The sequence below is a fragment of the Oreochromis niloticus genome, linkage group LG13, assembly GCF_001858045.2.
Source record: "Oreochromis niloticus isolate F11D_XX linkage group LG13, O_niloticus_UMD_NMBU, whole genome shotgun sequence".
Taxonomy (NCBI): domain Eukaryota; kingdom Metazoa; phylum Chordata; class Actinopteri; order Cichliformes; family Cichlidae; genus Oreochromis; species Oreochromis niloticus.
In genome coordinates, this window is record NC_031978.2 from 30157967 (window position 1) to 30183599 (window position 25633).

Consider the following 25633-nt stretch of genomic DNA (forward strand, 5'->3'; position numbering starts at 1 on the left):
AAGTGTCTTGCCCAAGGACACAACGACCGAGACTGTCCAAGCTGGGGCTCGAACTGGCAACCTTCCGATTACAAGGAGAACTCCCAACTCTTGAGCCACGATCGCCCTAGGTACTGTGGTGTCACTCAAGTGTTTGTGAAGCCCTGTTTTGAAGCCTTTAGCATTTTCAGGCAAGGGACTGCTCTGACTGTGAAGCTACACTGAGCGCATCCTGGATAATCCTCCTCTCTAATATTTACAATGACTAAAATTTAGTAAACTGACTCATTGTTTATTCAGTATGACCTGAAAGAAGTGACCCAACGAATAAACTCATCACTAAAGTGTTTACAGAGGTCAAGTTCAGCCTCGTCACTTCTATGGGACAGAAGTCTTTTTGGAAGGAGCCATGGCTTTTCAACGGGGCTAAATTCAGGCTGCATTCTTTCTGCTTAGCAGATCCACAAAATCCACCTTTCACTCCTTTGTACCATGGCACCATTTTCCACCACACAGAGGACCAAAACAGTCAAGGACAGAGGGATTTGGGTGACATACGTAACAGGTGTATAAGTCAGACAGAAAATGCTGAGGGTGCCTCCAATCATGACTACAGAGAATTTCAGGTATGTAGGTTTAATACTTGCATACCTAACCTACATCCTTTTTTATATATATATATATATATATATATATATATATATATATATTGTCTGTGTGTTAAACGTTAGCGTTTTGGCTGCTGCCATGTTGGCTCTTTGGAGCCAGAAGTAACTATATTTGGTCAGATTCGTGGGTTGCTAAGTTATCACGTAATGACAGCAGGTGTGCATGGTTATGTTCAGTGACTCAAATTACCAACGTGAGAGCGGTCTGCTATAGCCTGTCTGTTTATATCTGTAAAAGCCTTACTACCTCTGCACAGGTGTCATGACGGATGCGCTTAGCCATGGGAAAATGAGGTAAAATAGTTGACAAACTTATTGGGGTGATGTGGAAGCTGTACTGGATATGTCTATGTTCCTATACTCAACTTTGGTCACAAGCTTAGTGATAGGATGAGGACTTCAGTCATTCTAGATGGGCTCGAATGAGTGTACCCACAAGTATTCCCTGACAGTTGCTGTTGGTGCTGGTAGTCACTGTGAAATCAGTTGGTAAAGCTGCAGTTAAACAGAGCTTGAGATATTCCAGTACCCTTACAATACTCAGTAAGTGGTGGTTAAACTGATGTGCGTGACCCCCTGATGGTTAGTCCTTCTTTGGCCTGTTATTGGGTCCACCCACAAGCCTTGGGGTTTTGGGGATCTCCCGACCCAATCGGCTGGACGTCATCATAGTTGAGTACTGACCATTCCTAACTTCAGGGATCCTAGTAAGGGTTGCAGGAACAGTTCACAACCTCATAGAACTTGACATCCACAATTGTTATAAGACAGTCAATGTTACTTGCTTGCGTTGTCTGTGAGTGGTCATACTCCTTTGGGTTATCTATGAAGTTGTAAAATCTGAAGATCACATGTAAATAACATTACATATAATGAGCAATTTAAAAAAAATAAAATAAAATTTTGTCCATTGTTCCACAGAAGAAAATGTTAATGCTGGCAACATGCTCATGTCCATTCTCAGTAAAATGTCACGTTGACGGCATTCTTTTGCAATTCTATAAAATTACAGAGTGAAAGAAATTACAATAGTGAACAAATAAAAGAAACTGTAAAAAAAGAGGTTAAAGAAAGTGAAATTTAACAGCATCCAAGTAAAGAGAAGTGAATTCTTTCAACCTGGCTGCTTTTAGGAGTTAAATTGAGGTCAGTCATAAATAGATAAAGAGGACTGATTGAGATGGCCAAAGAGCAAATCTCAGCTCAGACTCACTCTCTTTTATACTTCCCTACAGTTTTCCACTCTTATGCGTGTTCTCTTCTCAGATGCAGCAGGAATTCAATTACCAGCTCTTCTTCCTTTTTTTTCCTTCTTCTTTCTGAACTGGGTCTAGCGCAGTTATCCTGAGCTGTAACCGTAATCATACCACTGGCATTAATTGGGCTGTAATTGCTGAGGCTCTCGGCACCTGGACGATGCTTAATTGTGTGCACTGTGCTGGCACAATGACCCATAATTTTTGGTTCATTTTTTCCTCTAATTTTTTCCTTCTCATTCCATCTGTATTGCTCTCCCACACCTCTATCAGCCTCCCTTTCTCTTCTGTGTGTGTGTAACCATGTGTGTTCACCTCAAGTTTATACAGTCTTCACTCACTGTCCATTTGCTGTCTACACTTTGAGTTCACTTCAGTTTTCAAATGAAACATGGCAGCAAATGTCTTCTGTGCATTTGCCTTGGTATTTAACAACAGTATATGTAATTATTAACCTTTTTAAATGACATATTAAAACCTACCCTGTATCACTGACTTTGACTGAAAACCAAACAATTTATCCAGTAAGAACTCTGTGTTAACTGTTTACGGGAACCTGCTTACAGATAAAACCAGAATACTAAAACTGGTTATATCTTAACTGAATATTGGGAACTGTCTAGGAGATTTTAAATGGGTTTTTTTCTGAGATTGATTTAAGATCGATCCCAGTCGTTTTTAATTTGAACAGCATTAGAAATGGCAGCTAGTTCCTATTTACCCCTGCTAATATATCTCAAACTCCCTAATAGATCGTTATAATTTTACAGAAATGATAAAGATACAAAACAAAGTAACACTGAAACAGACAAAGGACTGGAATGACACACAAGCCGTGCTCCAGCCATGTGAAAAAGTACACTCCACCATTAGATTGTAGAGCCACTTTAGCAGCAATAACTTAAAGAAATCATTTTCTAAGACAGAGTCAGTGTCTCACATCATTGCTGAGGAATGTTGGCCTGCTCCCTTTCATAGCATTGCTTCAGCTCATTGAGGTTTGCAGACATTCATTTATACACAGATCTCTTAAGGTCCCACCACGACATCTCTGGACTTTGACTGGGCCATTGCAACATCGTGATTCTCTTCTTTCTTTCTTTTTTTTCAGCCATTCTTTTGTAAATGTGCTGCTGTGCTTGGGGTCATTGTCCTGTTTCTTGACTCTAGCTTTAGCTGTCTGACATTTGACTGTAGAATACTTTGGTACTCAGAGAAGTTTATGATCAAATCAATAACTTCAGGACGCTCAGGCTGCCAAACAAGCCCAAATCATCCCCCTCCTGCCTGTGCTTGCGTGGATATGCTGTGTTAGGTTTTTGCCAAACACGGGGCTGTGCATTAGTCACACATCTCCACCTTGGTCTTAGATGGGCTCACATTTGACTCTGTGATAGATGAATGTCCAAATGTTGCTTTTTAGGTTTAAAAAAAAAAAAAAAAAAAATTAATCATTTGTAATTTTGCTGGGATAACCTGGATGCTTCAGACCTGCAAACTGTCAAAAACCTCTGCTTTTATAGTGCTCACACTTCCTAAGTACATTTGATTATCAGCACCTGGCGGCTAATAATCAAATTTAAGCAGTAAGGAGTGCTCATAGTTAGCAGGTCAGACTGGGACCTGTGATAATAGAAGCTAGTTGTATCAAAGTAACTGCTGTTACAGCAGTATAATTCTTCTGGTCTGGTTTATTAGAGCACTCTGGAGCAGCTCCACAGCCAGTTCCTGCTGGTTTTGGAGTCCCTGACAGAGTTCTGGGACGTTCTGGATGAGATTGATAGCAAGACCTGTATTCTGGAACCGGAAAAACCATGTCGTTCAGACACCACGAGGCGGATCGCCATTGGTACTGCTCCACACATCACCAGATCTTGATGCAGCTTCACAGACTAACGATAAAACCGAATATTATACCCACTTAACTACCCACCAGTCTTTATGAGTGCATCTGTGTGTGTGCGTGTGTGCAGGAAACAACGTCTCCATCAAAGTAGAGGTGGATCCCAGTCACCCAAAGATGCTCCCAGAATGCTGCCTGCTGGGAGCAGAGCATGGTGGGTATGACCTGAGAGTCAAAGTGTGTTTGCAGGCAGCACAAGAGCACATCTGCAGTATTATGACCCCAAAACTGACTGACAATGATACAGCATGGGAAATACACAGCTGTCAGGTTACATGCATGTGACAGTCACTAAGACGCCCACGTTCAAGCATTTCTTCTTGGACTTTAACTTAACTTTAACTTAAATGAGTTCAATTAAAAAACAAACTAGTAGTTTCATAAATGGGATCTTCCTAAGGCCTGTGCATCCTGCCTGTCTTCACACAATAACGTAGCAGCTGAGGATCAGACCAGGCAATAAAGTCTAAATTCTGTCGTTATTCAGATCAGATCAGTGAGAAGCCACGAGCTGTGAAAGAAAATAGTGCTTTTCTTTTTGCTCTCCACACATCTCTGGTTGTGTTGACTGTTGTGTGTTGTTGTGTCAGAGGATCTGCTTCCAGAGTGGCACATCTTCATTCCCAGCGCAGCAACACCGGAGCCAGTCAGCCTGCGAGCTTGGGCTCCGGTTTCTATTTAAGTCCCCGTCAATTGTCGGCCATTGTTTCTGTAAACCCAAGGTCACGCGACTCCTAGCCTGTTGCCTAGCAATGCAACTCAAAAGATATTAAACACACGCACACTTCAGCCACCAAGACGGGAGGCAGGCAGCGACCCTCAAATACAGGGGGTCGCATAGAAATATTGCTTTTTGCATGTAGGAATAACAAACAGTGAGAGTGATGAGTGCTGCACGGAGACAAAGCTCCCCTGTGGAACAGCACAAGCAACGATGGTTCATATCTGACAGCGGTGATGCCGCTGTCTGTGCTGATCTGGGCCTTTGTCCAATAAGAGACGGTGTTTGAGGATATGCAGAGTGCTTTTTTTTTTTTAAGGTAGTCTAATTTTCCAAGGCCTTATATACAATAATAGTGTATCTGAAGCTGCTTGAAATGTGACTGCAGATCTAATTTAAGGCTGTTATTAGTATTTTGATTTCCATCCAATTTCACATGATTTCTTTTGTTTTGTTTCAGTGGTGACTCCGCTGAGGAATAAGCTGAACGCTAACATGCACTTGTGGTAAGGTTTTCTCAGTCACTGAGCTTTCACATGCTAATTCAGCAGAATCTCTTTGAGCAGAAATTGAGCTCTGAATGTCACACACTTTCTGAAGAATATGGTGGATGTCACGTATAATGCGATGTACTGTGATATAATTTTTGCATTACTGTCAACAAATCAAATGGAAAAAAAGCAAGCCCATCAATACTTGCACAACACTTACTTATTATTTAACTCTGTGGCTGTCAGCCTTGGGCCCATTGGTTCCTATCAAAAACATACAAGTTATCATGACCGCTGTGAATAAAGAGCACACTCTGAACCTGCAGAGCATTCTCATCCACGTCTGCACCATCTATTTATCTTTCTATCTTAGCTTTAGCATCTTTTTGCTCATTATTTTTGACCTGCACAGAGAGCATTTTGATCCGCTCTCAGAGCAGTGAGCTGTTTTTAGCTTAAAAGCTTAGAGGAACTCCCTGAATGGTACCTGCCCTTCACTAAACAGCACACAGGCCTGAGGCCTCGTCTACAAAAATATTAGATTATTTTTTTGAACTTAAGCCCTCTTCTCTGTTGTGGAAGTACACACACAGCTGCAGACACCATGGAGTAGTTGTTCCAGCATGAATATGTGACAAAACGGCATTCTTTGAAACTCCCGGATGAGAACATTGCCCATAAGGTGTCTTTCACTGCTGCCTCAATGGACCGGCCACTTTTCCCACTTGCTTGTTAGATAATACCTAAAAAAAACTAATACTTGGTTAGATTTATGAAACCATTGTTTGAGGCTGAAATATGCCCGTTCACACCTCTGTGTTGATAAATGACAGTTGGGAGTGACATTCCTGACAGAGTGGTTACTTTCAGTTTCTGAAAGATATTGCTTGAGTGAGGTGTTCCCATTACAGTCCATAATTTGCAAAATGAGCATCATGTTAAGTTCAATAGAGCTGTTTCCATGCTGGTGGGGAATTGCTTTGCTGACCTTCCAGGCTCTGGTTCCTGATTTCCTACCAGGTCATATGTCGGTTCCTGGTATCCTGTGCTCTCACTGGCAGTCACTTCAGTCACCTCAAAGCTGAGAAAAGGTTATCTCAGGACCCACCCACTTTGTTTTGCCAACATTTTTGTCCTGTCTCACTCCCCCCAGTTCTTCCTGCTAAAAGGGAGTTTTTTCTTCCCACTGTCACCAAGTGGACTGGTAAATGGACTGATTCTTATATAGCACTTTTCTACCCGGAGTACTCAAAGCGCTGTATACAACATGCCACATTCACCCAATCACACTCATTCTCACAAGCACTGACTCTAAACTGAGTGCTTTTGTAACAACATTCACACACATTCACACTCCGATGGATGCATCGGAGAGCAACTTGGGGTTAGTATCTTGCCCAAGGGTACTTGGCATGCAGACTGGAGGAGCCAGGGATCGAACCACGAACCTTCCGATCAGTAGGTGACCTGCTCTATCTCCTGAGCAAAAGTGCTTGCTAAAAGGGGATTGTCTAATTGTTGAGTTTAGTGAGTTAGCCAACTCACCCACCCAGACAGAAGTCTTTTTATTTATTTATCTTTTGCAGCGAGAGGGGTCACCCCTGCTGGTCATGGGAGGGAATGTGCCCATGTTTTATACAAGCACGTGTATTAGGAAAGGGTAAAACACAAGAACAACTCATCTGTGGTGTTTGCAGCTTTTCCATTGTGTCCACAACAAAGTGTCATCCGTGCTTTAATTGTTGATTTTGGTCTTTTCTATTTGTGAGCATATCTGCTATTCAAACTCCAATTCTTTTTATCTTTACATCCAGGAGCATTATCAGTGTCGAAGTGGATCCCTGCACAGAGAGCAGAGAACCATTTGATTAACACTCAGGGGAAGGAGGGAAAAAAGTCATTTCCAAATGAAGCTGGGTACAGATTTAAATTTCACCCCAGGTTTTAACATTTGCCTCCCTGCATGACACACATCTCAGTAAATTCTCTCTCCACCACTGTACAGTCTGAGGCGGCTCAAATGTTCCTGCTATTTTTTTTTTCTTACATTTTATATAGCAGTAGTGAAAGTCTCCTAATCATCCCCCAGTGTCTTTGCGGGCTCATTTGCATGTGGTTAATTAGTGTGTGAAGGAGCTGTCTGTGGTCTGCTGGCAGGAACCCGGACTCCAGCGTCTTGCACAACCTCCGGGATGTTTTGGAGATCGAATTCCCATCACCTGCCACCCACGAAAAATCTGTATGTCACATAGTTGCCCCATTTTCCATTTCAAACATGTCCCTTCTCTTCACCAGTGTGTGTGTGTGTGTGTTTACATCTCTGCATACATTCTCCTGTTTGAGCTCAGAGTTCTAAGGGGGCGGACATACACTGCTGCTTATTTTCCTGTTTCTTTCCGCATTTTTCTTTGTGTGTTTTGTTTTTCTTAGAGGTGGGCTCCAATTCTCCTTTAATTGGGTTGTTTACAGATAAGATCATTAGAATAACAAAGATGGCAGAATTCTCTGCACTATCAAACCACTTTAATCACGAAAAACCATTTGTCTCCCTCTTTCTTTTTTTTTTTAAAGCCCTCGTTTTTCTCCCCTCCTCTCTCTGCGGATGGGTTGAAAGGGTGTCGTGTTTATCCACTGTCGCCGCGGTGATTAATGCCTCCGCTTCATTAACATTCAGAGGAGTGCAAAAAAGTTGAGTTGACCAGATGTTGATTTTTGGGGGGTTTTTTTCCTCTGACATCATCTCTTTTAATGGATAGCTGCAGGAAAAAAACCCAAAGAAAACAGTAGTTACTCATTACAAAATGCAACGAGGAGCAGGGAGAAAGGGAAGGAGTTATGGGGTGACGTGTGGGGTGTGTGTGCTTTAGTGTGTGTAAGGACAGTTTGTGCCAACAAGCGTGCTGCACATGCACATTCACTGCTCTCTGTCCATGTAGAGTTTCAACCTTGAGTGTGGCATCTGCTATTCATATCGACTTGAAGCTGCCATCCCTGATCAGGTGTGTAATGACCCTCGCTGTGGGCAGCCCTTCCACCAGACTTGTCTTTATGAGGTATGAACACACACACCCCCACAGAATTTGAGGTTTACAACAGGGTTCCTTCCATTTTTAGACTGAATAATGAAATCAGACAGCTGTGTCCACATCAGCTTTTTATAACAGATGAGAGAAAAAAAATGCAAGCTGCAAATAATGGCTCATCATTGGCCTTACATTAAAACTGGATATGAACTCATTAAGTCTTAATAAAATATATGTGTGTATGAATTATTTGACACATTTGATACAAGTTAATATGAAGGATTCAAAAATGTTGTAAGCAACACAAAACCAAAAACTTTTGAAACACGTTGGACTTCAGTGGATATGTATACACGGTAATGTTTTAGGAACAAAAGGATGCAACATCATTTGATGGAAATGAAAATTATTAACCTACAGAAGGCTGAATTTGTAGGCATCCTGAAAATCAAAGTGAACAAAAAATTCATACAGCAAGGTAGTCCATTTTGTAGCAGGTCCACACTAATGATGTAACTGCTGATTCTGGTATTCTATGGCAAATGCAAATGCCATAGAATACCAGAATTGGGCTCCACGGTGGCACAGGGCCCACTAGAGGACGTCAGCTGTAAGACCACCCTCATGAAGTCTGTTTCTGTATTTGTGGCGTGCAAGCAGATACCAGTCCTGCTGATCGGTTAAGGGCCTTCTACAGCCCTTTTTGCCCTCTGCTACTTAATTGACCAGATCAATGTCCTGGAAGTTTAACAAATTGATTTTTTTTTTTTAAGGAGACTATAGACTGTGTATATAAAGATGTCTGACATGACAACGGCCCAGATGTGAAGCCACAGTGTTATGACTTATTACGGAAATGGTTTTTATATATATCTGACATATCTTGATGTACAAATATTCAATTTGAATATCTTTGCTGACATACAGTATGTGATTTCTCAAGAATAAAATGACACAACAGCGGTCAGTGGAAACCCAAACTATCAAAAGTCCTTTTTTTTTCCTTTGAGCAATGTATATATTCATAGAAGCTACTTTGGGTTGTTTCCTTATTCAGAAAGGGTCACCACAGCAAAAGTAGGTTTGTCAGATTTTGAAACACCTGATGGTCTTCCTGATGCAAAGGGATTTGGGTTTTCTCTTTTGTTTGTTAGGTGAACGTGGAAACCACCACACTGTATAATTATGACTTTTGAAAAAGCATGTGTGGCTGTATGTGGGTAAAAAACTGAGCATGAACTCACTGCTCAGGGTGTTTGCGTTCATATGACATGTGCCCAACAACTAGACTGTCACATCACCCATATTATAATCTCAGAAAGTTTAAGATTTACCCCAGACTACTTCAAAGCTACAAAATGACCAAATGACTGTGATCTGGTTATAATAATTAAAAAAGTCCCTCCGTACCATCAGTGTGCCTCTGGGACACAATTCTCCATTTATTGACTTGAGTTTAAAGTGCTCCCTCATCAAACACTGTAAGGGTTCCTCCTGAGGAGTGGACACAGTTGTAAACATCCATTTTATTTATTTATTTGCTTAAATGAACAAAGTTTTGCGCATTACATTTGCCGTTTTCACTCAGTCATAATACAAAGCCTTATCCTGTTGCCTTCAGAGAGCTGCATGTGGTCAGCGCACTGCAAGTACAGTGTGTTCATTTGTCTAAATACGCACATGAATACAGGTTATTCCTTCCTGTTTCCCCTCTGAGGACATACATATTGTAAAGTGTTTCTAAACAGCATTTTATTTAATCAGGCATAGAAGATTTGCGTTCATTAGCCATGAGTGTTTTAGCGTTTCAACAGGTGGGCTGCTCAAGGTGAGTGACAGTCAGATATGATCAAAGGTAGAACTGGACCAGTGCAGCCTTGCAACACACAGGAAATGAGCACAGATGACTATGTTTGGACTCTGTCCTCAGTGACACGCTGCTGCATGGCCAGATATCTTTGAAGCTCAGAAACAAATCGCAGGATGCTAATCGACTTTAAAAAAAAAAAAAAAAAAAAGCCCTTCAGTGCTTCAAGGGTGCTGGATAATCTTAAACATAGCTGTACAGAGTGTATATTGAAAGTGCTGTTATGAGCCACACATCAGATTCAAGGTAATGATTTGATCTTTTCTCTTTTGCCTTCAGTGGCTGCGAGCGCTGCACTCCAGCAGGCAGAGCTTCAACATTGTTTTTGGAGAGTGTCCTTACTGCAGTAAGGTATGTGCGCGCCTCACAGTGTGACTGACAGCTGCCTTCAGAAAGCCCTCAATAGATATTCAGCTTATTAATTAGCATGCCTCTATACATCCTGTAGCCTTTTCTTCTGCCACTGCGCTTTCAACAATGTGCTGCATTCATACACTTTGACTGAAGCTACTCCTCGTCTGATAAAGGAGTAAGCGTGTGATACTGCGTGTCTGTGAATACAGCTCGCCACCGATTCAAAGTCAAAGACGGTTTTATTCGAGCGTGTGAGTCGCAGTTAGAAACGAGAGCCCATTTCATCTTTTTATCATAAAGAAATCTTTCATCGCATGTTTACCTTTACAGAACATCTAATAGGTAGAATAAACTGAAGCTTGTCCTTCTATTTCAGCCCATCACTGTGAAAATGGCAGCCCAGAAGTCCTGATGAGAGGCTTTGTGTTCCCGGCTGCTCCATCTCCACTTTGGGAAGAAGCTTTGAAAGGAGCTGTTAAAACTCGTAGATCCATTAGCTCCTCAAAGGGGCTTCAATGTACTTTGGCAAACTCTGACAACAGCAAGCAGTAAAAGAAAGGCGCCCAAACAGAGTAACCAGGACGTCAGCCATCCTCTCTGTTGGGGACCGGCTTCAGGACTTGACTTTTTGGGACCAGACTCTTCCCATTTACCCAAAGCATCTCTGTAATAGAGCTGGCTATCCCAGTACTTTGGATGGCTGTACACCGCTCTGTGGTGTGTGTGTGTTTGCCTCTCCATATCACGGTTTGCTCGATCTTCTTTTCTCCTTTGTGGGAAGACTCGGCGCTCCGTTCTCGCTGAGGTCAGGGGCACGTCATCTGTTTTGCTGCTTGTCCTTTTGGGGTTACGTTCCTGTTAAAGAAGGTAATTCAAGTGTGTGCGCTTTGAAGCATTTAGGTGTCAACTTTCAATTCTGCTTTTTCTTTGCAACCTTTAGAAATCTGGAGGAACAACCTAACTGAAGAGTCTACAGCACATTGTAAAGATTTAGTCAGGTGTAAATAGTTGTTTTGTAGCCTTTAGTGTAAAACAGGTTCATTCTGCCCAAGCTATGGCCTCACACCTGTTTGGGTTGAGCTCTGGGCTTTACTGGAGGACCTCTGAGATAGCATGCAGCAATGGGTTTGGGCCTTTCTTCCTCTTCCTCCTCCTCCTCACTGTCGATGTCTTCATAACTGCACACAGGCCTTTGCCTCGGGGACCTTCTGACAGCAGGGAGAACTTCTTCCGTCTATATTCAAACAAATAAAAGGCAGTTTGACCATTCAGAAACTTAATCATTTATTTGACAGTGAATTTTAGTATTTTAAACAGCCACAGATCTCAGGTGCATTACAGGTAGAGGGATGAACACATCAAAGTACAGCATCTAATGGCAAACGCACAAGAACCCGGGGTGCTGTGTTGTCTGTACTGTTCCACTACTGATTTTTAGCTGTGGGTAACTCCTGCCTGTGCAGATTCATAATAAAACAAAAACACTCTAGCCAAATTATTCTTCATCTTCATAACGTGCTTATAGTGCAATCCATAGGGGACAAAATCCACTAACCAACCAGTCGAGGCAGCAGTGAACAGCTCCTGTTTTATGAGGTAAAATGACTGTTTTTGTCAGTGGAGGCTGGTGGAGTGTAATGGCTTGTCTGACAGCAGGTAAAGCAGTAAGAATGTTCTAATGTTGGCATCTACTTAAACCCATATTGGTTCTTTGAGGTGTGTAAAATCTGTGCCTGATGACTGTGTCCACAGCAGCGTGAGGTCTTAGATTCAGACTCTTGTCTGTGTGGGAGATCACTTCAAAGAAACCAAATTATAACCTGCTGAGTGAAAACAGTTTACCCACGTATTACTTTTAACACAGAGAAATATACAGCACAGTTCTGCAGCTCCTGACTGAGAAACCAACTGCTTTTATGCATGACCTGCAATATTACACGTCGTACGTCTCATGCTGATCACTCTGTTTTAACAAAAGTGCCTGTGACAGATATTTGAATGTAATTCTGTCTAAAAATACAAATTTTTGATCCATTTTGTGTAAATCTTCCAGTGTTTCACCTTGAACATGTTACATGACAAGTTTGCGTTAAAAAAAAATCTGAAAAATAAGTTAGTGTGTTTTGTGTGTAAAGGTCTTAAAAGTAGCACAAAGGCTGAAAAATGCTGGACTGTAATTTCCTCAAGGAGTATGAGGAATGTTATGGTGTTCATGTCATCATATACACACAGAGGTGCAACATCAGGTCAGTCAAAGCTGATCTCATCATTAGGTTAACTCCAGCTGATCTTTCTTTTAGACACTCTTTAGCAGGAAGCAGAAATGTCACACACAGTAAACTGTTACACAAGCTTCTGAACCGTTCTGATGAAATATTAAAGTGTAATTCAAATCTAGTTTCAAAGTTATTTTTGTATTTACAAGAGATGTGGGACTCGGGTTATGTTGTCTCAGCATACTGTTTCATAAAGGGTGACAGTTAAGGTGTTTGAGGCCTTACCTGTTCTGACAGAGGTTTATTGATGGGTGGTCCTCTGATGTAGCGAGCTGGCACTGCTTTGGACTTTCCCCCTTCATAGACTTCATCATGGTCCTGTAGAGGTGTAGCTTTGGCTCTAGAGACTCCGCTCGCTCCTCCTGCTTTCTGCTGACGGAAACAAAAAGCAGTTTTATTATCTCTGTGATGGCCGATGTGAGGCTGACACGACTGCTTTCTAACTGACCTCATTTCAGTCACAACATTATCTGCGAGCTTATTTCTCCTCCTTTTATGCAACGCAGCTGGAGGATAGATTGGATCAGATATGAGATCCTGCCTTCTTCAGTGTACGAAGCTATGCAGTGCAATTTAGTTTTAGTTTTAGTTAGAGTGTTCTGCGTTTACTTCACCGTGTGTCACCTGCTAGCAGGAGAGCTAACATAGCATTAGCTGAAGCTAGACAAGCATCAGCAGTTTGTCTCAGATGAAGGTAAGGCTTTCACTGTCCACTTCCTCATCTCAGCTACTGGCTCTCACTCATTATGTTTGGTTTGTTTCTTTTACTGGACTGCTACTGTTGTCAAGTCCAAAATAAAATACTCAAACTCAATACCAATATCCAGGAGAATACACAGTCCCATTTTTCATGTTACACATACGCAGAACGGATAATATTTGCTGCCTGACGTCAGCCCTAACATTATTCACTACAAAAGTTGCTGCTGAGGCCAGATTCTGTGTGAAGCCTCAGTCTAAAGGCCATTTCCTCTGAACTCCTGATCTACAGCTGTGCATGCTTTGCTCCTATGTCTTTTAATGTCACGTGAAATCTCTTTACCCCGTAAGCCCACCTTTGAACAGTGTTTCTTAAATAAAACTTTGCCTCAGTACAAAACTATAATCCTCCATAAAATAATTCCATATTTATCCAACACTAGTGGCAAATGATTGTGTGAATATACCCATTCAGTGGCCTTTATCTCAGCTGACATTTACTCTCCTCACTAAACCGCCTGTAAATGGCCACTTCTGTTTAACTAGGGATCAAACTGGCCAGCACTTTAGCATGGAAATTAAATGACACAAGGAGAGGAGAGGAAATCAGGAGCATAATTGGAGACACCCTGTGCTCTGTAGTGTGTGTCATCAACTCCTTCAAATTGGGCCGTTGATAGTAAGGGAGGGGGGGGTCAAGAAGTTATTCGGTTAAATTGAGGCAGAATCGCAGCCCTCCAGCTTCAGACCTGACCGCCTCTGGTTCACATGCTCATTGGGGCAGGTTAACCCTCCCTTTCACTGCTGTCACATTTCAGCACTCAGGGTTAAGAGACTGAGCAGGGGAAACAAGGATCTTTGCGGCCAAACACTTAAGTAGTTGAATGTTGACTGAATGGTAAAATTCTGTCAATTATCACCAGTCTTAGATCTAATTTTTTTGGTGTATTCTCAGCTTCTGTGTCATAGTGGTTATTCTCCAATGCACGAGAAACATTTTAGGGAGGGCCAGTCAATGGTGAGAGTAATCAGACCATCCCAAAGATTCCCACTGGGGTTAAACCCAGCAGTCTGTGGTGGTGAATCATGCTTTCATAATCTGCCTGACGAATCCTGGCGTTGTCATCTTGGAATACGCCTGTGCCTGTGAAGTGACCACACCCACTGAGAAAGTGAGCTGCTATAGACAGATGTCTAACTGAGCCAACATTTCAGTAAGAAGCCAAATGCCTACTGGAGGATGAAGATGGGTTCACAGGATTTCAGTGCATAAAGGAAAAGTGCCAAATTTTTCCACACCATCTCACAGGTTTTGAGTCCTCACCTTTTCCTTGGCTCGAGAATCTTTGGTGGACGATTCCCCTGCAGCTCCCTGTGGCTTGGACAAATCAAGTCCTCCCCTGACAGCACTGCCCAACAGGTTTTTAAGATACTGGTAATCGGGCTTCTCTTGGTAGCCCAGTTTGTTCACATAAAGGAGGAATTTAGCCACCTCATCTGAAGACAGGAGCAGAGTGGACATCAAGAATCAGATATGTTAACTGATACTGATTTGATTAAATCTGGTTTGATTTTACAAAGTTACTATTCCAGAAAGTGTGCATCTTCAGAAAATGAAGCACCCCGTATATTTCTGAGTGTGTGTGTGTGTGTGTGTGGTGGTGGTATCTCTCCGCAGAGGAGATCAGGCGAGCACGTGGCTAAGGACCTGCATGTGTGGAAGTGTCATACTCAGTCAGTCCTGATGCATCACACACTGGCCAAGTGACGTGTATGACACATACTGCAGTAGCACGGTGTCTCACACACACACACTCGCACACAGGGTTGATGCATACCCCGGCTCTTATCTGTGGCGGACAGCCGGGCTTTGTCAGTAGAGGAGCATCTAGTCCCAACCATACATCACACACACCGAGCCATCCCACAGGTGTGACCTCTCCTTATAAAGAGGAGAGATAAAACACGACTAACTTTGAAAGGCATGTCAATGGGACAGCTGTTTAATTGCTACAAAGTTATTCTGGAGCTTCAGGTGAGAGGAAAGGAGACGGATTGTTTTATTCTGGGCGGGACATTTTCATGTAGCCTGGACTGTCGCAGCCTCGTCTCTTCTTATAATCCAGTTTAAAGATTGGCTTAAAAATGCCTGAAGTGAAGACAAACTAAGTTTAGCCTCTTCATTGAGCTCAGCAAATAACCACACAGCTACACCAAGTTTATGTGTCACGTGTCATCATTTTGACCCAGCTAGCAAATGATTTTGCACTCTTTACATTATTAATGTACCGGAATCTTAATTTACATTGGGAATCTAAGGTCACAACACCATACTGTAAATACTCGGCCATGCCGCTTAATCTTTGAAGTCAGGAGTATAAAGTCAAGCAGCTAGCCACACAATTTGCCTACACAGTGCGTAAAAGTCATCCACGCTGTGCTGACTCAGTTCTTGGATCAGATTCCAAGCAGCATGTGGAAGAATACGATATGTTCTCCAACCACCAGAAACACCTGTAGAGTTCGGCTGTAGCTATATTCCATTGGACCTGAACTTGCCTTCAGTATATCTCTATAAGTAAAAAATCTTTGAAATATTCATATTTTCTCTACAAATGCACTAAGTAATGATATCATTCTAATGACTAGAAAAGTCGTCATCTTACATGTGTTGTTTCTACATTCACACATACTGATTTAAAAAAAAAATAAAGAAGTGCTGCTCTGTCTAATCTTGTATTTTTATTAACAGAGATTCTCAGTAAACCCAAAGCCCAAAAGAAGATTTTTCTCCTGCCCTCCAAAGGCTTGTAGTTTTACTTTCAAATTCTCTCGTTAACCTGAGAAGTGGAGAAGAAGTTCGCTAACCTGAAGATGCCCTTTGGCCTTGGCTTACCTGTGCTGGCTCCGCTCACTGACAGCTGCTGGACTGAATGTGGCAGATTATCCATCAGTCTGAGAGAAGAAGCGAAAACAGAAGAGGTGAGAACAGAAAAGATGTGAGAGATGGACTCGGGGGCAGAGCAGGAGAACGAGTTGAAATGAAGCCAAAGCACACAACATTAGTTTTTCCTCACTCTGACATCAACTACACACACTCAGCATAATTATTAGGAGTAGATTATGTATGCAACGCTGCTGTGGAGTACATTCCATATATATCTAGCCTCATATCAGACAGAGCTGTTAAGTCATTACACTCTTATTTGCACTTGTAGTCTTTGTTTCTTTTTAATTAAATTTTTAAAAAAAAATTAATGGAAACTTTAAAAAGACCATAAAAACCTGGAGAACTATTGCTGAAGATCTCATTAAAAATTACAATAAAGTCTTCTCTTATAGAAAGCTAATTATAAGGAAATTTGGCGTGGCTCAAGACTTTTGCACAGTACTGAAGCAGTGGAGACTTGGCAGCCACCCTAGCATGAATCCAAGCCCCAATCAAAATGAATGAGAGCTCCATGACTATAAAAGCGCACAGTAAAATCTGCCCTCAGGTATAACTCTTCAACAACAGATAAGAAAACTTATCCTGTTTAATGAAATATGCTCAAACGGTGTCCTGTAAGCGAAACAGACTCAAAGCTTTGATACAATTTTACCACTCCTTAAACCAGACAGGTGGACTGGGTGATGTCTGGGTTGACATCATTAAAACAGACTACACCTGTGCTATGCTGCACATGCTTCTTTAAGGCAGAAACAGGAAGAAAGGTAGTAACGATTTATAATCATGTTATTAAGTGAAATTCCAGTATCAGACTTTGTGTGTGTGTGGTACTATATGTTGTACTGTTAGAGCAAGAGATGCTGCAATGCAATTTAATTATTATAATTTAATTTCACTACAGAAATCTGCAACATCAGTCAACAGCTTTTCATGGCAATAAAGAGACTCTAATCCAGAAAAAAAAAAAGGTGTTTAAAATCTTCCATCCTTCTGTAGAGAGTACCCGAATACACGTTCAGTCTCAGTTACTCCCTACCTGGTCTTTGCCTCCTGGACCTGAGTTGGATTTTTGAGGACATCGTCCCAAGGCAGAGACCCACATAACCAGTGAAGGAGACAGAAACCCAAAATTTGGAGGTCACCACGTCTAGATGCCGCTGTAGAGGAAGAAAAATGAGATGATGGTGATGGTGCAGTACTGCTAGCATAATTCCATAAAGACAATTTAAAGAAGACAATGAAAAAGTAGGAGCACGTAAGTCAGTAGTTAGAAAATACTGCTGTTTATCGTTCAATCAAATAGTTGGGTTTTTTTTCCTGTAGCATAGCCGAGGTTGGACACAAGTACTCTTTAAATTTTGAAGTTAAAGCTAACACAGTAGAAATCAATCAAAAAGGCTGAAGCACATATACTAATTCTTACACTGTGTCATCTGTCAGTGGGTTATTTTGTTTGGCCAAACAGGATGAAAACTTATGAAGACAAGAAAGTGTATATCAACTAGACCCCTCTTTTCAATTATAGTCTCTAAATGAGACTGAATACTGTGTTATACCATCATGATGATTTTCTAGTGGGTGGGTTCAGCTTCTACTTCCAAATGGACTTGTGTAGCTTCCCACACTTACTATGATTAAAAAACTCATTCTGGAGTACTCTTGCTGACTTATTTGGTCATTTTTTTCTTTAGTATCTTTAACCTCCTAGGACCTGCCATCCACATATGTGGACATCACATTTTGCGTTATTTAGACCAAAATACTCAATTTTGCTCTACATGGGCCTGATATCCAATTATGAGGACATTATACTGCTACTGTTCTATCAAATTTTTAAACGAATACCCTCATTTCTGGCTCTCATTTTTCTTAAAAACAAAAATAAGGTAAAAGAAAAATAAAAAAAAAATCTGGGAATTCTTTGTTTTTACATTCATTGGGCCCCAATATGCCCAAATATCCAAGAGAAATTGAAAATGCATGTCGTGGAAGAGTTCGGGTCTTAGGAGGTTAAATGAAACCATACCCGTGCTTCATCCAGACACTCAAAGTAAAACTTCACTGACTGGTTGTAAAACACATCCCAGTTCAAATCACTACCACATGTTACAGAAGTCAACAGTAGTGTACTGCTGACCCCATCTCTGCTCCTCCAGTCTGCTAACAGAAACATTGTTTTGTTTTTTTTAAATGGTGGAACTGATTTCACTTTAGTCTGAAACTGGTGGGAAAGTGAAAGGCAGATCACAGGCTCTCTATATAAAAGTCTGTATTTAAAAGATGGACACAGCCACCATGACATCACCCAATTGGTTTTGGACTCCACATCTTTAAGCACCAACACTAGTGGTTTGACTGCAACATGTTGGTTTTTTGAAGCCAAAAGTGACACATGGTCAAGACACCTAATCAATTGGTGGGACATAACAGACTGATTACTAGAACATATTCATCAAAACTAAAGGACAAGCTTCCAGGAAATATTGTTTGTCTGATAGACTGCTTAACTACAGACACGAGAGCGCAATCCAGTGAAGTGACTCAAATTAGCAGAGTTGAAACCCTGCAGGGAGCACAGCCGGCTGTGTCGGCACACCTGACAACTCCAAGGTGAGACATGAAAACTATTTAAAAGCACATACCCTCAACAGTTGTTATTAAGGAGGAACCAATCTAAAGATTACAAAATATGTGTCTCATACCAGACTGTAAAAATGCTTTACATTGCTGGTAAGCTCGGCATTTAAACATTGGAGTCTGTGGGGACTGTCTCCAGTTGAAACCTAGGTCAATTAAGGCAGACTAGGGCAGACCTGAGTAGAGGCATCAGGAAAGCTAAGGCTGCCTATAGGAGGAGGATTGAAGATCACTTTGCTGACAACGACCCCAGAAAAATGTGGCAGGGGATCAATCACATTACCAACTACAGAAGCAATAACCAGGCGACATCTAGGACTGATGCCTCGCTGGCTGAGGATCTAAATCGTTTCTTCGCCCGCTTTGAGACGACCAGGCCCTCAGCTGTCACACCACTTCCACCCGCCCCCAGCACCGGCACACTAACACTTAGGGAGCATCAAGTGAGGTGTGTTCTAAGGTCAGTGAATCCCAGGAAGGCGGCAGGTCCTGATGGAATACATGAAAAGGTTCTCAGAGCATGTGCTGATGAACTGACCGGAGTCTTCACTAAAATCTTCAACCTTTCCTTGTCATTAAACACCATCCCGCCCTGCCTCAAAACCTCCACCATCATCCCCATCGCCAAGAAGACAGCTGTGGTCAGCCCAAATGACTACAGGCCTGTTGCACTTACGCCTGTACAGGGAGTGCAGAATTATTAGGCAAATGAGTATTTTGTCCACATCATCCTCTTCAAGCATGTTGTCTTACTCCAAGCTGTATAGGCTTGAAAGCCCACTACCAATTAAGCATATTAGGTGATGTGCATCTCTGTAATGAGAAGGGGTGTGGTCTAATGACATCAACACCCTATATCAGGTGTGCATAATTATTAGGCAACTTCCTTTCCTTTGGCAAAATGGGTCAAAAGAAGGACTTGACAGGCTCAGAAAAGTCAAAAATAGTGAGATATCTTGCAGAGGGATGCAGCAGTCTTAAATTGCAAAGCTTCTGAAGCGTGATCATCGAACAATCAAGGGTTTCATTCAAAATAGTCAACAGGGTCGCAAGAAGCGTGTGGAAAAACCAAGGCGCAAAATAACTGCCCATGAACTGAGAAAAGTCAAGCGTGCAGCTGCCAAGATGCCACTTGCCACCAGTTTGGCCATATTTCAGAGCTGCAACATCACTGGAGTGCCCAAAAGCACAAGGTGTGCAATACTCAGAGACATGGCCAAGGTAAGAAAGGCTGAAAGACGACCACCACTGAACAAGACACACAAGCTGAAACGTCAAGACTGGGCCAAGAAATATCTCAAGACTGATTTTTCTAAGGTTTTATGGACTGATGAAATGAGAGTGAGTCTTGATGGGCCAGATGGATGGGCCCGTGGCTGGATTGGTAAAGGGCAGAGAGCTCCAGTCCGACTCAGACGCCAGCAAGGTGGAGGTGGAGTACTGGTTTGGGCTGGTATCATCAAAGATGAGCTTGTGGGGCCTTTTCGGGTTGAGGATGGAGTCAAGCTCAACTCCCAGTCCTACTGCCAGTTTCTGGAAGACACCTTCTTCAAGCAGTGGTACAGGAAGAAGTCTGCATCCTTCAAGAAAAACATGATTTTCATGCAGGACAATGCTCCATCACACGCGTCCAAGTACTCCACAGCGTGGCTGGCAAGAAAGGGTATAAAAGAAGAAAAACTAATGACATGGCCTCCTTGTTCACCTGATCTGAACCCCATTGAGAACCTGTGGTCCATCATCAAATGTGAGATTTACAAGGAGGGAAAACAATACACCTCTCTGAACAGTGTCTGGGAGGCTGTGGTTGCTGCTGCACGCAATGTTGATGGTGAACAGATCAAAACACTGACAGAATCCATGGATGGCAGGCTTTTGAGTGTCCTTGCAAAGAAAGGTGGCTATATTGGTCGCTGATTTGTTTTTGTTTTGTTTTTGAATGTCAGAAATGTATATTTGTGAATGTGGAGATGTTATATTGGTTTCACTGGTAAAAATAAATAATTGAAATGGGTATATATTTGTTTTTTGTTAAGTTGCCTAATAATTATGCACAGTAATAGTCACCTGCACACACAGATATCCCCCTAAAATAGCTAAAACTAAAAACAAACTAAAAACTACTTCCAAAAACATTCAGCTTTGATATTAATGAGTTTTTTGGGTTCATTGAGAACATGGTTGTTGTTCAATAATAAAATTATTCCTCAAAAATACAACTTGCCTAATAATTCTGCACTCCCTGTAGTGATGAAGTGCTTTGAGAGACTGGTCTGTCAGCACATCAGGGCCAGTCTGCCTCCCACTTTGGACCCCCACCAATTTGCCTACAGGACAAATTGATCCACCGAGGATCCTATCACCATAGCGCTCCACACTGCGCTGAGTCATCTGGAGCACCGAGGAAGCTATGTGAGAATGCTCTTTCTGGACTTCAGCTCAACATTCAATCATATCATCCCAGAGATCCTGGTCCAGAAACTGTCTCACCTGGGACTCTCCACCCCCATCTGCCTCTGGATCAAGGACTTCCTGACAAATAGACCACAGTCTGTCAGACTCGGCCCCCACCTGTCCAGCGCCATCACACTCAGCACCGGGTCTCCACAAGGATGTGTTCTGAGTCCCCTCCTGTTTACGCTCTGCACATCCGACTGCTCCCCTACCCATCTCTCAAACACCATCATAAAGTTCGCGGATGACACCACAGTGGTTGGACTCATCTCAAGGGGGGATGAGTCGGACTACAGAGATGAGGTCAACAGACTGACTGAGTGGTGTTCAGTTAACAACCTCCAACTGAACACCACGAAAACTAAAGAACTTATCTTGGACTTCAGGAAGGGCAGAGCAGACCCGGCCCCACTTTACATTCACGGGAAATGTGTGGAGAGGGTACACTCCATGAGGTTTCTGGGCGTGCAGATCTCTGATGATCTCTCCTGGACTGCAAATACCACGGCGGTGGTAAAAAAGGCCCAGCAGCGTCTCCACTTTCTGAGAGTGCTCAGGAGGAACAACCTGGAGGAGAGGCTGCTGGTGACATTCTACAGAGCCACCATAGAGAGCATCCTAACGTACGGCATAACAACATGGTATACAGGGTGCTCAGCTGCAGACAGGAAAGTTCTGCAGAGGGTCATCAACACAGCCCAGAAGATCACTGGCTGCTCTCTGCCCAGCCTGGAGGTCCTCTGCCCAGCCTGGAGGTCATTGCAAACTCTCGGTACCTCAGCAGAGCTGGCAATATCATCAAGGACTACTCTCACCCCAGCAATCAACTGTTTGAACTATTACAGTCAGGCCGACGGTACAGGTCACATAAAACCAGGACAAATAGATTCAGGGATAGCTTCTTTCCCAGAGCTATCACCGTAGTAAATAAGCACAAAAACAATTGAACCTGCTTAGCTATACCATACTGTCACTGTCATTATATTATGCTGCTATTCATACTGTCATTATATTAATGCTGCTATCCTGTATATATCGTACTTACTATTGTTTGTTTTATTGTACCTTTTATATTTTACATTTATATTTATTATTGTATTTTGCACCAAGGGAGTGCCACTCCAATTTCGTTGTACTCTGTACAATGACAATAAAGGCTATTCTATTCTATTCCATTCTATTCTATTCTATTCTACTCCGTGTTGAAGCCTGCCTCAGATGGCTGTCAGAGGAACTGGAGTTCTGGCGCTTCCACACTGGCTTCATTTTTTAGTCCTTGCTCTTTTACAACACACCATAATGTCCAAGTACTCCAGTAGCACTGTAGGTTAGAGGCTAAACATGGGTGAATGAGGTCTGGTATTTAAAAACAAAAACAAAAAGGCTCATTTAATCCTGCATTTTTTTTTTTTTTCCAAAATTGCCAGTTTTATAGGAGTGAAATGCTACATTAGCAGACTCTCTCTTTGTCTACACAGTTTATTTTTTTTCACCACCTACTGCATTCTTTCGAAAATGTTTCCTTTCTGCTATAGAGTACAATTAGAATGGATCAGCTGTTGACTTTAAAGAACTATTGTGCTCAATATGTGCCTTAGACCTAAGAGTCCTGTAATCAGCCATCTCAGCACTATAAATATCCCAACACAAAAAAGGTTTCCACAAACCATAACCAGGGATCTGAACGGCACAATTTGATGTTAGGGAACTAAATAGATCGTACAAGTGTGGCTTCCCATGTACTAAAGCTTCTTTAAGAACAAGTCCAGACTGTGTTTGTGTCTTGTTGTGTGTGCGTGACTGCATGAGTCTACGTTAATGTGTGAGGTCTATCAATATTTAGCGACCAAGTCCATCCAGAGGGGTCGAGCCCGAGGGTTTTAGCAGCTCAATACTGTAACAGCCGCCACACGTCTCGGGAGAAATTACCTATCGACTGACTCCATCAGAGGGGAGAAATCTCCTCCCTGAGTCACAGCCAGCATTGATCCTCTCCAGCCAACAGTCTGGTCTAAGGAGGAAAGCGTGGTCACTGGCACAGAAGACCACATTATGTGGGATGGGAGGGCAGTAATCTGATAACGTGCAAATTCTTGAAATGCAAGTATTCAAATGTACGAGTGCAAGGTTACATCTTCAAGATGAAGATGGGCACAGATCGCCTATAAGTACTAAACATTTCAAGGAAACAGTGTTGTGTCTGAGTCAGAAACTGCAAGGCTACCATAGAATACTAAAGTGGACCCAGCAGGAAGTCTAAATAATCAGTGAGGCTGATCAGAACAGGAGTAGTGGTGAAAGACTGGATGTATAGGAAGGGGGTTGAGAAAAGAGGTGTTAGATAATGCCTCCCACCCAACAGCATGTGCCGTTTCTATGGAGTATTTAAGAACAGATTATATGGATATACTATATAAACCATTGCAGATATAGAGGATGCAGATACCAACTTTTCCACCTGTTTTGATATTTTTCAAACCTTAATGTTTGAATGCTTGAGAACAGGTTCAAAGAAAACGCACTCTGACAGCCTAATCTAGCAGCAGCTGACTCTGGCTTACACAAATGTTCCAGTCTCAATAAACTTGAGATTTATTGAGATACACACCCTGTGTACGGGGTAGTCTCCGTCTATACAGCTACCTTTTGAAAACCCTGGGAACTACTCTGATAGCTGCCCAACTGTCTTTATTGATGTATACTAAGGTGTCAAAACTTGTCATTAAGGGTAAAGGGAAGGTCAACAAATTTTGTCTTCATGAGGGAAAGGGTTAAAGAGTTCAGAATCTAAAATATTTTTTCACACATGATTTCATTTTTAATTTAGTCTTTGTTAAAATAAGTAAACCTGGGAAAGACGGGATATGTTATAAAGTCCTAAATAAAGATGACTTTAATGACTTCTTCAAATGGTAGAACCAGTCCTGACTAACATCTTTAATGGCTACTTTTTAAACAAAACAGATATGCACAAAGCTACAGAGAAAACAGAAGAAAGAGTAATCCAACATTTAAAAAACTGTTGTCATGTGCCACGCTTCATCTCAACAACTCTGATAACAAGAGTTAGATGTGTTTGCCCTTGTGGGTGTAAAGTGTGCATTAAGTCAGTGTTACAGTGAGGCTGCCTATTGTTGTAAATAATTACACAGCCCTCCATAGATACCAGGAGCCAGCTGAAAGGAAATAAAGATGAAAAATACATGTGATACTGACACTAGAAATAAGTGTTGCAACTTCCAGTGTGCTATAATAGATTAACAATTAAAAAGACAACAACTATATTAAGCGCTGCTGACCTTTGTGTGTTCTGTTATCGCAGTTCAAAACAGCATTTTGTGTGTCTGCTCCTCTGTATTCATGTAAGCATTTCCCCTCATAATGCCCTTAAAAGCACAAGACAGCACAGAGACAGCTGCATCTGAGTACATACCATCACACATAAACACTTCTCAACGGAAGATTGGACACAACATAAATACGCAAGACCCTCGTGCATATGTGGCATTCTCTACATGCTTTAGACAGGGAGGTGAGGAAGTGATGCTGTTGTTGTTAATTATCTCCTATTGTTATTCAGATTCTCTAAAGCACGCTGCAGTGTCACACTCTTAACCCTTCTGCTTCACAGTCTTGTCGTCCAGAGACGGTCTTCTGTCTGCCATCCGCCCACCAAATGGCGGTAATTACACTATTTAACTCCAAGTTCATAGGCTGGCACTCGCGTTGCGAGTTCACCAAAGCTCACCATGGTAACCTGTCAACATCTTTGTCGGGATTGTTGCCATCAGGGTATAGAAGGGTCAAGCTCTTAAACTATATCTCCAAGAGCAGTGGCACGTACTCTAACACTCACCGGTCCATCTAAGCAGGTATTAAATATAACAATATCTAGAATGTTAAGCATGTCAAATTTTTGTGTAGCTCAGGCTCCAGTCAAAAAAAAAAAAAAACCAAAAAACTTTTTTATTGCCGTTGGCTCTAAGAGTCGCTTGATGTGGTCACTTTATGTTTTTTCTGAGAAATCAAGTTTAACAAAGCAGAAACACCAAAAAATTAGTCCAACTTGGAAGTGCCCAAAAATGCAGTTCTTGGAGAGGTCGCTTGAGACTGGCGACAAAAATCAAGCCCAGTGTAAAATGTCAAACTACACAGCATTAAAAAGCATGTTTACAGACTGGTACAAGAAGTGGCTTTGGCTTCTATGGGTAGTTCCTTCCTTCAATAAACAGCTATAGACTATGTGCACCTTAGCAGATGCTACTTCCGGTGGGGAAACTCCTGTAGGGTGCTTCGTTTCCGGTGTGATATTCGCGTCTTGTTTACGGTCGGGTTTTCCAAAAAAGGTCAACCAA

The 25633-nt window shown here is 42.0% G+C and overlaps 2 protein-coding genes across 10 annotated transcripts in view; one reads left to right on the plus strand and one right to left on the minus strand.

Annotated features, from left to right (window-relative positions):
* fancl (FA complementation group L) overlaps positions 1–10832 on the plus strand; it is a 38993-nt gene extending 28161 nt beyond the window's left edge. Inside the window, exons 8-14 of one of the 4 annotated variants that reach the window (XM_003452328.5) lie at positions 3602–3752; positions 3877–3960; positions 4988–5033; positions 7176–7257; positions 7955–8071; positions 10188–10259; positions 10639–10832. In XM_003452328.5, coding sequence (XP_003452376.1) covers positions 3602–3752; positions 3877–3960; positions 4988–5033; positions 7176–7257; positions 7955–8071; positions 10188–10259; positions 10639–10674 — 588 coding nt within the window. In that variant the 3' untranslated portion in view covers positions 10675–10832. Of the gene's footprint in view, positions 1–3601; positions 3753–3876; positions 3961–4987; positions 5034–7175; positions 7258–7954; positions 8072–8814; positions 10060–10187 lie in introns of those variants that run through there. The other 3 variants (XM_013275776.3, XM_019366668.2, XM_019366667.2) reach the window with 3 other exon arrangements.
* Positions 9548–25633, minus strand: part of vrk2 (VRK serine/threonine kinase 2) — a 31246-nt gene continuing 15160 nt past the window's right edge. For 4 of the 6 annotated variants that reach the window (XM_005457038.4, XM_005457035.4, XM_019366665.2 and 1 more), the window contains 6 exons: positions 17224–17344; positions 16134–16192; positions 14562–14734; positions 12764–12910; positions 11329–11496; positions 9548–11117 (listed from right to left, as the gene is read on the minus strand). In XM_005457038.4, the coding sequence (XP_005457095.1) occupies positions 10764–11117; positions 11329–11496; positions 12764–12910; positions 14562–14734; positions 16134–16192; positions 17224–17344 (1022 nt within the window). In that variant the 3' untranslated portion in view covers positions 9548–10763. Of the gene's footprint in view, positions 11497–12763; positions 12911–14561; positions 14735–16133; positions 16193–17223; positions 17345–25633 lie in introns of all 6 variants that reach the window. The other 2 variants (XM_003452327.5, XM_013275774.3) reach the window with 2 other exon arrangements.